This window comes from Loxodonta africana, chromosome 6, assembly GCF_030014295.1.
Source record: "Loxodonta africana isolate mLoxAfr1 chromosome 6, mLoxAfr1.hap2, whole genome shotgun sequence".
NCBI classification, from domain to species: Eukaryota; Metazoa; Chordata; class Mammalia; order Proboscidea; family Elephantidae; genus Loxodonta; species Loxodonta africana.
This window is the reverse complement of record NC_087347.1, coordinates 88,083,171-88,097,931: the sequence shown is the minus strand read 5'-3', so window position 1 is coordinate 88,097,931 and position 14,761 is coordinate 88,083,171. Positions and strand designations below refer to the sequence as shown.

The following is a 14,761-nucleotide window of genomic DNA, read 5'->3' as shown; positions in this document are numbered from 1 at the left end:
TGAATTACTGGAGTAAAAATGCGGTAGCTCCTGACTATATTTTAGATTCTAGTTTTTTATACCTTGGAAACTCTATGGGGCAGTTCTACTCTGTCCTATAGGGTTGCTATGAGTCGGAATCGACTCCACGGCACTGGGTACTGGGTTTTTATAAATAACTACTCATATAAGTAGTATAGGGTCACTATACTACTTCGAGTCGGAATCGACTCGAAGGCACTGGGTTTGGTTTTGGTTTTCGGTATAAATAACTATGGAGCCCTGGTGGAAAGTGGTTAAGAGCTGGGCTGCAAACTGAAGAGAGGTCACAGTTAGAATCCACCTTGGAAACCCTATCGGGCAGTTCTATTCCATCCTGTAATGGGTTTGGTGGTTTATAAATAATTACAAGCATCTTAGTATGCCTCCTCTCAAAAAAAATTTTTTTTACTACATTTCCCACCTTCCCCCCACCATAGTTTTCCAGATACAGAAATTCTTTAAATAAATGTGGATTCTTGCAATGTAATTCATCATGCATAATAAAATACTTTTTTATCATTCCAGTTAAAGTAATGGGATTTTCTGTATCAAAATATTACTAATATATTAGTTTAAAAGTCACTTAAAATTTCATTTCAAAGTTGAAACATCTTTTGATGGCAAACACATTAAATTTAAATTATTCTAAACAGTATAAGATGCGTAGGGAGAAAAAACAAAAGCTTTTTACTCACATGAAAAGATTATTTTAGACACTATACAAAAAAAAAAAAACTATAGAAGGATAAATAAAAGTTTTCCAGAAATCTATAGCACAGTATTAAATGTATGAAATAATGTTTTTCTATTTCAGAATTATGTAAGTTTAAAAAGCAAACAAGGAATTTGGTCAATCAGATGGCTTTGACCTGTTATTGTAAAGTTTACAACTTATAAGATTGCAAAACAGGCCATTTTTAAGAGACTATGTTGCAAAAACATCTACGTTTTTGCATTTTATGATTCTACTGGGTCTCTTAGGTGTTTGTTCTGGGCATAATTAGAAGAATACATTTCTTTTGACAGCAACTGGTACTCAAATTTAAAAGACATAAATATAATTTAAGAGGAATAGGTTTACCTCAGGGTACAAGAGGAATAAAAGTGTAAGTAAGATTAATAATACAAGTGATTTATAAAATACAAAATGTAGAGAACAAAAATGATACTGTTTTATGATCACATATTGAGTACAAGGAGATCAGGAGTAATTTTTTAAATGAACACACCATTCTTACATTTTAATTTTACATTTAAAATATAAAAATTAAAGAAATGAAAAAAGTATGTATCAGATAATTGAGGAAACCCTAAAGGTACTTCTTATATTTTATAGGTATAAAGTAATTACATTTAAAAAGAATATAATCTTCCAGTTATCACAATTTCTTAAGACTCACCAAAGTATTACATGAAAAATTCTGTATTTCCTTTAGATTAAGTGTCTTTAAATACTGTTTAGAATAGCTACAGCTATAGAAATGCTGTCTAAATTCAAACCAAAATGTTAATACTTGAGTCAGATAATTCAGAGATTTAATATTTCTACATTAAATTGATGACAATGCTTTCTCAAATCTATTGTTACATAACATTTAACACTTTATTGAGGAGCTACCATGAAATCATTCCACATTTGTTTTTAGAGACATTTTAAAAACTAAATACGTTTGTATATTGTGTTTCTAACTGAAACATGGGTTTATTTAAATAAAATTGTCTATATTGCAAAAGTGCAAAGTACAATCCTGCTTTTTATTTTTCACTAAATAATGATTGGTAGAAATATAGAATTATGAAATACTCTCATCACTTGAATCATTGGGGGGCTGTGAATTTTTCTACTTTCAAATTGCTTATTAGATGACTTCTGGAACCTGAACTACTGTCTTGCATTTTATGGTTTTATCTCCTAAAGTGCTGACACACTCATTCTCTGATAGATGCATGTTTAACAACCTTTTGTAGTTTATTGATCCCTGGGGAAACATAGAAAAGACCCTGTTACCATTACTATGGTTTTTTCTCAGTTAATAGGAGTAAAGTAATTTGTGACTGGTATAGTTTGAAGTTTTTACAGATGAAACAGTAGATTTTGAGTTAAATTTTACTTTCTCATGTTGTTCAAACTGCCTTATGCTTCCAGTGATCATTAATAATGAAAGCAGAAGTATTTCATATTGCCTGAATTATACTAGGAAGTAATAAGCCTTTTTAATTCATGAAGCTGAAGAATATTCTTCTTATACTATGTTAAGGAAAATATTTATGAGCTATTATGATATGCTGTCTCTTTAAAATTAATATAACAATAACTAAGATAAGTTACATAACTCTGAACTTTCTTAGTAATTGCAGATTTACATAAAGAAAAACTACAGAAATTAGATTTTTAAATTACAGAACAAATAGAAATTTGGGATCTTTTTTTAGTGAAAAAAAATATTAAGAGTACAAAGTTAAAAAGGAAGATCAGCAAAGTTTACACAAATAATCAGAACAGTGGTGACTGTATTCCCTCCTTTGATGACTGCAGGGAGCTTCTCTGAATAGTTAGAGATGCCGTAGGAGATTATTAATTAATGAGGTAAAGGCAATACTTTTTAAAACATCATTATTCTTCAAACACTACTCACAAGATGTGCATTTTTATTATCCTCTATTTTTCTTTCTTTTCAATCTAATAACTAAAGGTCTAAAGGTATTAAAGTTTATAATGAAGGGCTACACATAAGCCAGTTCAGAATTTTGAACTGGCCTTGCCTGAGTTTTATACGGACTTATAATAAACTTACTTCTTTCGGTAGTTAGTAATAGAAAAAAAATGACAGATACAGGCTCATTGTTCGGAGGTAACAGGAAGCAGAATAAGAAGCCAAGATACGCCCACTATTGGCATTGCAGTAGTTATAGCTTGTGCATGTTAAATAATAATGAGGAAATGGACAAATACAAATAGGAATATTTTGTTAATACCCACTGAGGGGTAAGTTTACGTAAAAGACTGGGTGCAAGTTTGAATCTTCCGTAAAAACATGCCTAGATGTTGCTTAACTGTTTATACACTATAAAATTTTCTCTCTTTCATATGATTATAAAAATCTTGAATATTCTTTTTGTCTTTCTCACAGTTTCCAATACAATGCTGGGCACAGTAGTAATTTAAGAAATTTTAAAAAGTACTTAGTTGATCACAGATCAATAGAGGGACATAATTTAAAATCAGAACGACCGATAAAACTACCCAGCCTCTGAGCAGTACTGTTCCTCCACAGGAAAATGACATTTTTATAATTTCACTATCTATATATGTATCTTTCAAAATGTAGTTTAATTTTGCTTGTTTTTGAAATTTATAAAAATGGGATCACATTGTATTCATGTTTGAATTATTTTGGCTCAACATTTACGTATGTGATTTATGCATGTTGTTCTATGCTCTTGTTTATTCTTTCATTCTGTAGGGTATGCTAGTACAAGAATGACTAAAAACAATTTATTCTTTCTATTGTTGATGGAAATTTGAGTTGCTATTGTTTTTGGCTGTTATGAATAATGCTGCTATGAGCATACTCTAATATTCTCCTGGAGCACACGTCCAAGAAGTTTTGCAAGGTACAGAGCAAGATTTTTCTACCTTGGCACTACTGACATTTTGAGCCAGGTTAATTCTTTGTTGTGGGGGCTCTCCTGTGACTTGTAGGAGGCTTAGCAGCACCCCTAGCTTCTGCCCATTATGTGACAGTAGCACTCTCCCAGTTGTAACCATATATATCTTCAGACATTGCCAAATATCCCTTGAGGGCAAAATCGCCCCTGGTTTTGATAGATTTTTGGAAGATTTAATTAGTCCCATTTATCCTGTACTGCTCCCCCCCCCCCCCCACAACACTCAACCCAGGTTTTATCCACCTTGCTTCAGCAGCTTTTTTCACTTTCCTCCCAGGCCATGGAAGGCAAATATGAAAACCAATAATAAGGGTAATGTCTTTGGAGCCTTTCAGGTACCTTTTTCACCTGGACATTTACTCCCTCAGATCATCTACTCACACTATATTCTTGGGTTCCCCTTCTACTAAATCCTAGTATGTCTGGAGATAATGCTCTGGGTTTTTTGATTACTTTGCCTTCCCTTCCTTAACTGTCTTCCTAGCCAGGAAATACCAAAATGACAAGCCCTGGTTATTTTTACTTCTTCTAATAAGAAATAAACTTGGTAAGGAAGAATTTGTCCTTTGAGGAGTTCTTCAGGTCTTTCTCTAAGTTACTAATTGTTCTCTAGGCTTCCATCTCTCCAGATTGGAGGATAGCAGGCTCAGCGTTCATGGTTTTAATTAATCTCCCTCCCTACCCTTCCCACCATCATACTGATTGCAGAAAAGAACAGAGATAGCAGCCATGCCAATTCATGGAATCTGTTACCTCTCTCTCTTTCCCTGGCCATCATTTTTCAGAGATATGGTTATAATTCCATGCATAGAATTCCATTATTATATTTTGTACATAGGGTGCCAAAAGGCCTGGATAATCAACAGGTTAGGGAAAAAAGAGAGCAGGAAAAACATGATTGCTGGAAAAGACCTTAGAAGTAACTTAAGTTAGTAGTTCCCAGCCCTGGCTATGAAGCTTGCTAGCTCCACTCTATATAGCAAATATGTATGTAGTAAGCACATTGTACCCAGCACATGGCCAGACACTATCCTAAGAACTTTGCACATATACACACACCCAGACACACAATCACCATAATCCTATGATATAGGAACTAGTCTTACTTCTATTCTACAGATGAAAAAACTGAGTCACACATACAAAAAAAAAAAAAACCCAGTGCCATCGAGTCAATTCTGACTCATAGCGAGCCTCTGGGACGGAGCAGGACTGACCCATAGAGTTTTAAAGGAGCACCTGGTGGATTCGAACTGCCGACCCTTTGGTTAGCAGCCATAGCACTTAACAACTACGCCACCAGAGTCACAGAGAGATTAAATCACTTGCCAAAGGTTATGTAGTTGGAAAATAATGAAACTAGATTTCAAACCTAGGTAATCTGTCTATAATGTCCATGTTCTTAAAGGATACACATAATAAATCTATACTGATTACTTAAGTCAGAGCCTCAAAGTACTGAGGCCAAAATACCTCTCAACTTCTAGACTAGCGTCATTTTCATTAACTCTTGTTTACTATTTAGCTCACTTGATAATCACATAACCTTAGGGGTAAAATGTGCTGAAAAGGTAAAGCGAGTTGGTGGCAAAGCCAGAATGGAAGTCTGAACGTTGTTCAACCTCCAAAGCCCTGATTATAATGGCCATTGCTCTTTTCAACTGCTTTAATGGAGAACGCATTCCTTTATAGTGTTTTCACCTTTAATTGATTTTTATTATGTTGCAAACAAGCTCATTTTGGCCTATGTCAATAATTCTCTTATTCCAAATTATCTATTAAAAGTCTATTTTAAGTAAAGTACTTAGGCTTAATTTTACACATAGAATGCTAAAGAATAATTTTGAGGGCAGTTCACTCTAAAGTCAATGGTTGGAATGATTAGTATTTGAATCAGGACACACAAGACTTATCTAGGAATGCTGTATTATTAGTAAATAGCTACTTTTATCTAAACCAATGCCATTCACTACATGAAAAAACGATTATCAAAACCTCGGCCAGGAAAATTAACACATACGTTGGAACCCTTTGTACATTCTTTTATGTTTTAACACTCAGTTACTATCTCTAACCTTTGGTTTGCTTATGAAAGCCAGTAAATCATAATAAACCCATACTCTGAAAAATTTATATTTAGAAGAGCCAATGCTTTAGGAAAAAAAAATTAATTTATAACAATGTAATGTTTTTTTGCTGGAAACATACACTTACTTCTGCTTTTTTACGAGCTTCCATAGCTTTCATAAGCATCATATGTTGTCGCCTTCTCTCTCGTTCCTATTAGGCCAGATAAAATTAGGAAAATAACTCAACCACAGCTAACAATTTGATTTTTAAATGGAAAAAAACAAAACAAAACTTGGTATAGCATGTTTAGCATTTATAGACAAGTCACAGTAAATACTAAATATAGGACAAGAATGGCCAGTCTGTGCATGTTTTAGTTCAGGTTTAGAAAGCAAATACAAGAACAATCAAAAGCAAAAAGGTAAAGCAATGAACATGGAGACAGTGTAAACAGAAGCATACAAGATTTACTTATGGTCAGTTGTGATGCTCCTTCAAAAGCTGGCAGAACAAAAAGCATAATGGTTGGCTGGAACAGGTCAGTTACCTTACATCTGCTATTAGAAAAACCATAAATACTTACTATAGCCAATTAAACTAAAAGTTGTATTGTTCTTAAATTTTTAGATCAGGCAAAAATGGACTTATAATCATTTTCACTTCATGGTTTTAGAATTGGTTAGTTTTATTTTATTTCAAGTACCAAAATCATTTTGTAAATCCAATAAGCCACCAACAAATTAGAAAGTTTTTTTTTTTTTAACTTTTTACCAATTTAGTTAATTAAACTAATCTTGGTTCATATACAAACACCAATGAAATGGGATATTCCTATTTACTGATGTCTGCCACTTGATGCGCTTTTTAAAGCCACAAAAGCTGCACCATGGGCTAATTAATAAGTGGAACCTAAAAGTCACAGTATGAAAGTAAGGTAAGCACTAGCTTAATTCACAGGTTTCATTTTATTTTAAAATAGTGGTATTACATATTGATAATATGAAGTTGATTTTTTAATTTAAATATATTTAGTCCTCCCAAAGGGATATTTCTAATTTTTTAAATAAAAATTGTCTATAAAACCAGAATATATTTCATATTCTCTCATCAACCTAAGTCAAAATTCCCATTGTATTCAATGGCAGTTTTGCATCTAGAATGATGGGAGAATGTGGGCCACAACTGCATCAAATTGTATAGTGATCGAACTTTCATTGTGACATCAGTAATGTAAATTTTTAGACAGCGGCCTTATATAAGGCTTGCACAATTCAATTAAAAATCTTCAATATGTATCACTTTCCTTACAGACAGACAAGCAGATGTATGCAATGCACTGTGCTGTAAAGCCATGCAGCAGTATGTAATATGACAGCAGCCAGTGCTACACTTTATGCATTGCTATGACAACCATATCACAACCAAATCACAATGCGGTGTTAGATGTACAAAAATAAACATACCCATACCATATCTAGTCTATGCCTCTCCAACTCCTGGTAGAAAGAGTTGGCACAACATTATGAAACAGAAATCACAGAGTCATAAAACCAATTTATAACCCCCCAAAAGACACCAATACCAAAGCAAGGCAATAAACTGTAAGATGAAAGGAAAAACTTAAGCAGAAATTTTACCAGCAAATTTTTAAGAAAATATTTTGAAGATTTTCCCCCAAATAGCTTTAAGCAAAGTTGTAAAATTTACAGTTCAACAGTTTTAAAACTGTATGTACACAGACCTGATGCTTCAGAAGAACAGCCTGTTGTCGTCTCATTTCTTTTTCCTTAAAAAATAGGAAAGTTTTAATATATGATTTTTAGGGAGGATTTAGAACATGCTAAAAGTATTAAAAGCTACTTTTCTGAGATTGTCTAGAAATCTATTAGGTTGAATCATATGAAATTGCCAATATAGGGTCATTTTTTACTTATAAAATGGCAATTTCATATGGTTCGACATAATACATACAAATTATAAGATAAAACAAAGATCTTCAGTAGCCATTTCGCCTTAAAATTCAATGACCTAATAGCACATTTCAAAGGCACAGTCACTGAAATGACTAGCTAAATTGTCAGAGCATATCAGATAAAACTGGCACGTGTATTTTTTAAAAATTATTTTGATACATTATGACACAAGCTTCAAATCCAACTGATCAGGAAGTCTCTCCACTCTAAAGATGCACTCCTAAGGATACTCTATAATTAGTAGCATCTCTTTCATTTCTGAACACCATCTATGAATGAGAGTAACAAGAGTCTCTGTGATCGGTTTGAGATTTTCATGGCTACCTATGATTCAGGGCACTATATCAAGGGGGTGGGGCTTACTGCAAACAATTCTATGCATGTTATCAAGTTCAAAATCTTTATAAAGGTAAAATCTGGATGAAATTAATACTAAGGACAGCCACGAATAGGGGCAGAAGTCTAAAGAACAAAGTAATAGAGTATGTGTAGAAAAGGCAACAAACAGCTCCCTGCCTTTACAAGGTGTCATGGTGGCGGATGTTTCCAGCACCACTAGGATAACTCTGACATCAGACTTAAGGATCAGAAGGAGTGGAAGGTAAGAGGTGGGGTCAATAGGGGAAGAAACAATTCTCTTATTCTTCATGCCGGGAAAACAAAACCAAAACACCCCCAAACATTTTAGTTATAATAATTAACAATGGCTAATTTTATCATTGGTAAATAATAGCTGATAAAGTTAGGTTCTTGTTTCTGTAGACACTTCAGGAGAAAGTTATAATCTAAGAGGAGAATCAGATTTGGGACACAGTCTGAAACATAAACATAAACAACACACAAAATAGATTTGGAGGGATCATTTTTATCGAACAAAATGGTATACAAGTATTATGCAATAGTTTGCACCTCAGATTGGATGCACAACCAAAGCATCACACGACACCTGTATAATGAAATAAAAAAAAAATACAATATACATACAAATAAAAAAGCATACATTATACACAAGTTATATCTATGCTAAACATATTTTTAGATAATCATTTGAGGAAAGCCATGTTTTTCATGTAATTCATACTGGTATAACAATCATATAGTTTTTATTTTTTAAAAATAAAAACTCTGATTCTCATCTAAACTAACCTTTATTCGTTTCTCGGCCTCCAATAATTTGGCATTTGCCGCTTCTTCCTTCTTTTTCTTTTTAGCCTGTGCATGCAAAACAGGTCTCAAAGTCATGCAACAGCAGCACTACAACTTGAAAATAATCTCAGACTTGAAATGACGCTACATGCCTCACAAAGTACAAAACAGTATGTAACATAACATATATATATATGTAGATAACTACGTATTTCCCCCCAGTTATCATATTTAACATGCTAATTTCAATTCTAATTTATAGACCAGAATTAGGATATATAAAAAATTCTTAAATTCATAAGACTATATGAAGCTTTGTTTTACCTTCTTCAAAATCTTTTAAAAGTCTGAAATAATTGAGTATTTATATCATTTTACTTTAAAACTTAATCGTGGGAAAACAATTTTATTATTTATTGTTTTTACTTTTTAAAAAGTAAAACAAAATTGCTATAAAAATTCAGAAAACTAGATTTTAACTGATAAAAATTTATTCACAAATGAATCACAACACACTAAAAATGCTATTTTATTTGAAATTTCTTTTGAAATACTTGAAATTTGAGATAAAGAAATCCATTACTCAAATGATTTAAATGAAATACATTAAATCTGACTTCCCCTATCTCTGTAAATTGCAGTTTAATTCAAGTGTTTTTTTTTAATTGTAATCTTTCATGAAGCACATTTTGAGTATCAAATTTGATTTTCATCATAAAGTCATTAAATATCTAGTAGTTTCATATTGGCTGTCAGTTTACTTTAAGATGGAAATATTTTCAACATGAGGGTTTTAAAATGAATTGGAAATAGGTTAAAAAAAAAAGTGTACATTTCTAAGAGGAAAAAATGATAACCTAGAAAACCTCAGGTATCTACAGCCCTCAGGGAATAAACTGTTCTATAATAAGCAGCAGAGTTTCCTGAATAGCTGAGAGTTTGTACCAGTTTTAAACATTCAAAGTTTATTTTCACTATTTTGGGTGGAAATAATCTTGAAACTTATGCCTGCATAGACATAGTCACTAAACATAATTTGGCCTTTTCTTGATGACTCAGGGGAATTATTCTGACCATCAGTTATTATACTGCACAGTTCTATTGGTTGATGCCTTTGGGCTATTAATGTGTTGAAAACTCCTTGCTGTCCAACTAAAAGACTGGAGACTGTCGCTAGGCTTCCAAGTTCCGGTTTTTCTGTATTTTCCCTGGCTATTTGTCTTTCGGCTATTATTACTGTTGTTGTTAATGTATATTCACTAGTCCGATTCTAATCAGCTTATTGGGGATGGGAGTCCATTAGAAACCAGGTCTTCAAGCTAGTTAAATGCTTTCTAAATGTTAAAACTTACTTTTATTTTTGTAATGTTCACTCATGTAAACATTTGTCTCTGAATTAAAAGTAAATATTTGACTATAAGCCTTAAGGATCTTTCTAAAAATAACATGAGTTTTACTAAGTGAACTTTATGTCAACTATACTGGTTGCTTAGACATTTCCCTTCTTTTTTCTCTCTTTTGTCTTACTTCCTGGGTTTTTATTGCTAGGTTTAGATGAGCTTCCTAAAAAAGGTTCTGCCTGGTAAGGTCTTACTGGATACATTAGGTTTAAAGAGAATTTTTTATGGATAAATTATTTTGGATAAGTGAGAGACCATGTAGGCAAAATTTTTACTTCTGCTGAGTTTAAGAAAAAAAATGACTACATTACTTTAATTGTATTAAATTTAAGAGTTCTACCTCTAGAATTTGCTGCGCTCGAAGTTCTTTTTCCATTCTGATTTGTTGTATTCTCTTAATTTTTTCCTGTAGGAAAAATTATGATTGTTTAAGATGAAATGAACTAAGAAGCTAGGTGAAAAGTGTTTAATTGGAATAAAATTGTAGAGAATATAAGTACGAAACTACCGAACACTGCCCAAGTCTAATTATTTAGTTTAACATCATATATATTTATGTCAAATTAATGGCTTTATAAAATTTCTCAAAATAACTTATAAAATACAAATGCCAAATAGATATATACAAATCAGGTAAACACTAAGCTGATGTAACTCCTACAGCTTGAGGATCGTTAAAAATATTTGGAATTACAAAAAAAAATGCATAGTTTGAAATAAATGCAGGACAGCACAGCAAAAAAAACACCGTAGCAGGAGTCAGAAAACCTGTTTAGTACTGGGCCAGCCACTGTCATTTATTGCATGCTGTTGAGCAAAGAATATCTACTCTTCTACTTGCAAACTGTACTTCTCCTAGAATTTTCACAGCCAACATATTTTATATTGTGTGAATATTAAAATAACTGCTACAATTGTCAGATGTTAGTTGTAGCTTTTGAAACTGTTTTTTAACTGATCTCTTTTCCAGACCTTTGTCTTAACTGTCCAAGTGATTTATATCAATGTACATATATTTGGTAGTACTGTCATTGGCATGTAGCAGGGACAAACATTATTTATAAATTATTATAATATAAGCCCATTGCCATCAAGTCAATTCCAACTCAGAGCAACCCTATAATATAGGTTCACTTTATAATATTTAGTACCCAACCACCGAACCGGGCACTTTACTTAAACTATCTTGATCACAACAATCATAGGAGTTGTAATTATATTCTTGTTATGTAAGAAAACTGAGTAAATATTTTGACTAAAGTCAAATTGTAAATACAGAGCCCTGGTCAGATCCCAGTGCCTATGCTTCTCTGCTGTATAATAATGCTTCTGCCAATTTCCAGAAAACTGCCTTGAGGAGTATCTGGTGATATTTTTGGCCTATTGGGTTGAAAAATAATCCAGAGGATGAGAAGCACATTACTATTTTACTCTAGATCTAATGCCGATGTTAAATACGGCATTATCAAACAGACTGTGTGAGTAGGTTTATTCTGTGCTTTGACTCACTTTGGTGGCCTTGATGAGTGAACCAGATGTTATTCTGAGACTAGTTTTAGATAAGAATCTTGATAAATATCTAGGACCAGCTTATCTGCATTATTGTTTTGAGACTCGGGGATCCCAATGCTTTTTTTTTTTTTTTTTAATTATAATTTAGGTGAAACTTTTCAGGGCGAATTAGTTTCTCATTCAACAGTTTATACACGAATTGTTTTGTGACATTGGCTGCAATACCCATGATGTGTCAACACTCTCCCCTTCCACATCTCAGTTCCCCATTTCCTTTCATCCGTTATTCCTGTCTCTTCCCACCTTCTCATCATTGCTTTTGGGCTGGTGTTATCCTTTTGGTCGTGAACACATGATTGCACTAAGTAAGAAACACGTTCCTCACGTGCATTGTTTTTTGTTTTATAGACTTGTCTAATCTTTGGCTGCAGGGTGATCTTCTGTAGTGACTTCAGTTCTGAAATCTGGGGGCTATAGTCGCAGGGGGTCTTCAGTCTCTGTCCAGTGCTTTTTTAATGGGCACCAAAGACTATGCAGACTGAGGTTGTGGCCACTTCAACATTTCAGGATCAGAAAACTAAAAGTATGATAGGATTTGATGACTCTCTAGTCATTAGGAAATAGGAACTCTAAATTCTGAATTCAAATTCAAAATTGATTCTTACTAATCATACTACTTCAGTCAATACTAGGAAGAAATTTAGGGATAATCACATCAAATTCAACCCAAGCTATTTATTAAGTAGCTATCATTTATCAGTGTAGGAACAGAACTGGATTTTCATGTCATACTCAGAAATAACTATTTCCTGTTTAAAAGTTTTTTTAAGAATAGAACTTTCTCCCATTTCTTTCTGCTTAATGGTAATATGAGTATGTACAGATGGGTTCGCATGTTCCCTTCTTAAAAGAAATTATATACCTTGTCTCTTAATGTGTTACCTATAAAAACTTAAAAATTACTTCATTTACCTAAATTAAATTTTGAAACCACACAGGGGAGAGATTTTTTAGATATAAGATGTAAGATACAGAACCCTGGATATGCTAAAATAATGCTTTCTTCCTTTGTTTTATTTTTTTGCAGCAGTAATTTTTAAGTCACTCTAAAAGCATTCAGAAGCAATGAGGGCAAACTTTATATAACTTTAGATTTTAAAAAATATTTTTTACATATCTTAGAACAGTAAAATTGTTATTAAAATGTGAACATGTAAGCAACATCCTTCACTTACTGATATGTCAATTTTAAAAGGTTGAAAGCTGTTCAAGATGTAAACTTCCATTCAAAGCCTACTGGGACATTAAAAGTGCTTAAACAAATTTTCCATTTGGTAATCAATTTCTTTAAAAACTTAGAAGTAGAAGACTTAAAAAAAATTTAACTAATGGAAGATGACAATTTTCTCAGTAAGACACATAACATTAACATGAAATATAGTTTATTCAAGACATCAAAGTAAAAATAATATGCATATACACATATACAAATAGATCCCCAGAATAAGGCCTGTGCTTTAAAAATCAGTTCTGATGCATAAACATACCTGTTGTTTCATAATCTTTATCTGTTCTTTTTGTTTTCGCTTCTCCTCAGCAGCCATTATTGCTATGAGGAAAAACCAAAGCAGAGATCTCAGAAGAAGAGAAACTTCTTATGAATTCCCCAATATTCACTGTGCAAGTTTATGCGCTCTTTCAAAAGTCACCCACCTTGCTGTTTCTTAGCTTCTTTTGCAACCCGAGCCTGTTCCTGCTTTTGAAGTTTTCGCAAAAGTTTTATTTGTGCTGCTTGCCTGGCTATTTCTGAAAAACACAGAATTACAAAGAATATCAGTAACAACTTTATATAATTCCTAACCTAAAAACAATAACTGTGTGAAACACTATGATTATGAAGAACATACTATTTAAAAAAGTTGCCTAAGCTTAACAGATAACAAGTAAGAGAGTGGTGTGGCAGAAAATGCCACGTTCATTTCTCCCAGAAATCGCCGAACTATTTCATCAAGTATGATCCCATATACAGAACTACACAAAAGTGATGTTCTCTTAATCTTCATCGTAGAGGCTCACTCAAGTAAACTTTTTTCACATTTTGAGTAATCCCCAGTTAGGAAGAAAGCATCTGCTACTAGGTAAGAATAGCAATTTAGCTCCAGTCTTAAAAATAGCAAAATGTAGAAAAAAGAGAAAGAATCCAAAACAAAACTAAACAAAGACCCCCAAACTTAGTATTTCAGCCAGCTAACAATGGTTATGTTCCTAAATCCAATAATATTTTCATTTTTGAAAGGGAGGGACTAAATCTCAGTAAAAAGAATGTGGAATAAATATCAAATGAGTTTTAAAGACAACCTGGTTCTCATAATTTTCAAAGACAAATGTAAAAAACTGGGGTAGACTGACATAATTAATGGCCCAACTCCTCATTCCTCTCTACATCCATGCCATTTGTGATGCGACTTTGTAGCTCCTCCTATCAAGAGGTGAAATATGTTTTCCCATTCCTTGATTCTGAATTCAGCCATGTGATGTTCTCAGGCCAACAGGATGTTAGCGCTTATGATGCAAGTACTGTTGTTGTGTGCCATCGAGTCGCTCCATAGGGTTTCCCAGGCTGTAATCTTTATGGAAGCAGATCACCTGGTCTTTTCTCCCATGGAGCTGCTGGTGGGTTTGAACTGCCGACCTTTCAATTAGCAGCCCAGAGCTTAACTGCTGTGCCACCAGGGCTTTTTGTGATTAAGTAATGGCTGGAAAAAGTGCTTGCATTCTGTACTTTTTCTCCTGTGCCTTGCCCATTACTATGAGGATAGGTTTGGCTAGGCTGTTGGAGGTCGAGACACATGCAGCCAGTTGAACAAGCACAGCCAATATCAGCACAGCTGCCGAGTCACCTTCAGCTGATTCCATCTGCACAAGCAATTAACACTTAGCGTTGTATGCCACTAAGGTTTTTTTTTTTTT

The 14,761-nt window shown here is 33.3% G+C and overlaps 1 protein-coding gene and 1 long non-coding RNA gene across 26 annotated transcripts in view; one reads left to right on the top strand and one right to left on the bottom strand.

Annotated features, from left to right (window-relative positions):
• BAZ2B (bromodomain adjacent to zinc finger domain 2B) overlaps positions 1–14,761 on the bottom strand; it is a 463,153-nt gene that overhangs the window by 54,072 nt on the left and 394,320 nt on the right. For 14 of the 23 annotated variants that reach the window (XM_064287090.1, XM_023542904.2, XM_064287092.1 and 11 more), the window contains 7 exons: positions 13,505–13,597; positions 13,339–13,400; positions 10,620–10,685; positions 8,880–8,945; positions 7,502–7,546; positions 7,224–7,256; positions 5,905–5,970 (listed from right to left, as the gene is read on the bottom strand). In XM_064287090.1, the coding sequence (XP_064143160.1) occupies positions 5,905–5,970; positions 7,224–7,256; positions 7,502–7,546; positions 8,880–8,945; positions 10,620–10,685; positions 13,339–13,400; positions 13,505–13,597 (431 nt within the window). The remainder of the gene's footprint in view (positions 1–5,904; positions 5,971–7,223; positions 7,257–7,501; positions 7,547–8,879; positions 8,946–10,619; positions 10,686–13,338; positions 13,401–13,504; positions 13,598–14,761) is intronic. The other 9 variants (XM_064287077.1, XM_064287083.1, XM_064287081.1 and 6 more) reach the window with 2 other exon arrangements.
• The window catches only part of LOC135231548 (uncharacterized), a 125,658-nt gene that overhangs the window by 66,536 nt on the left and 44,361 nt on the right, over positions 1–14,761 (top strand). The gene's annotated exons all lie outside the window — the stretch shown is intronic.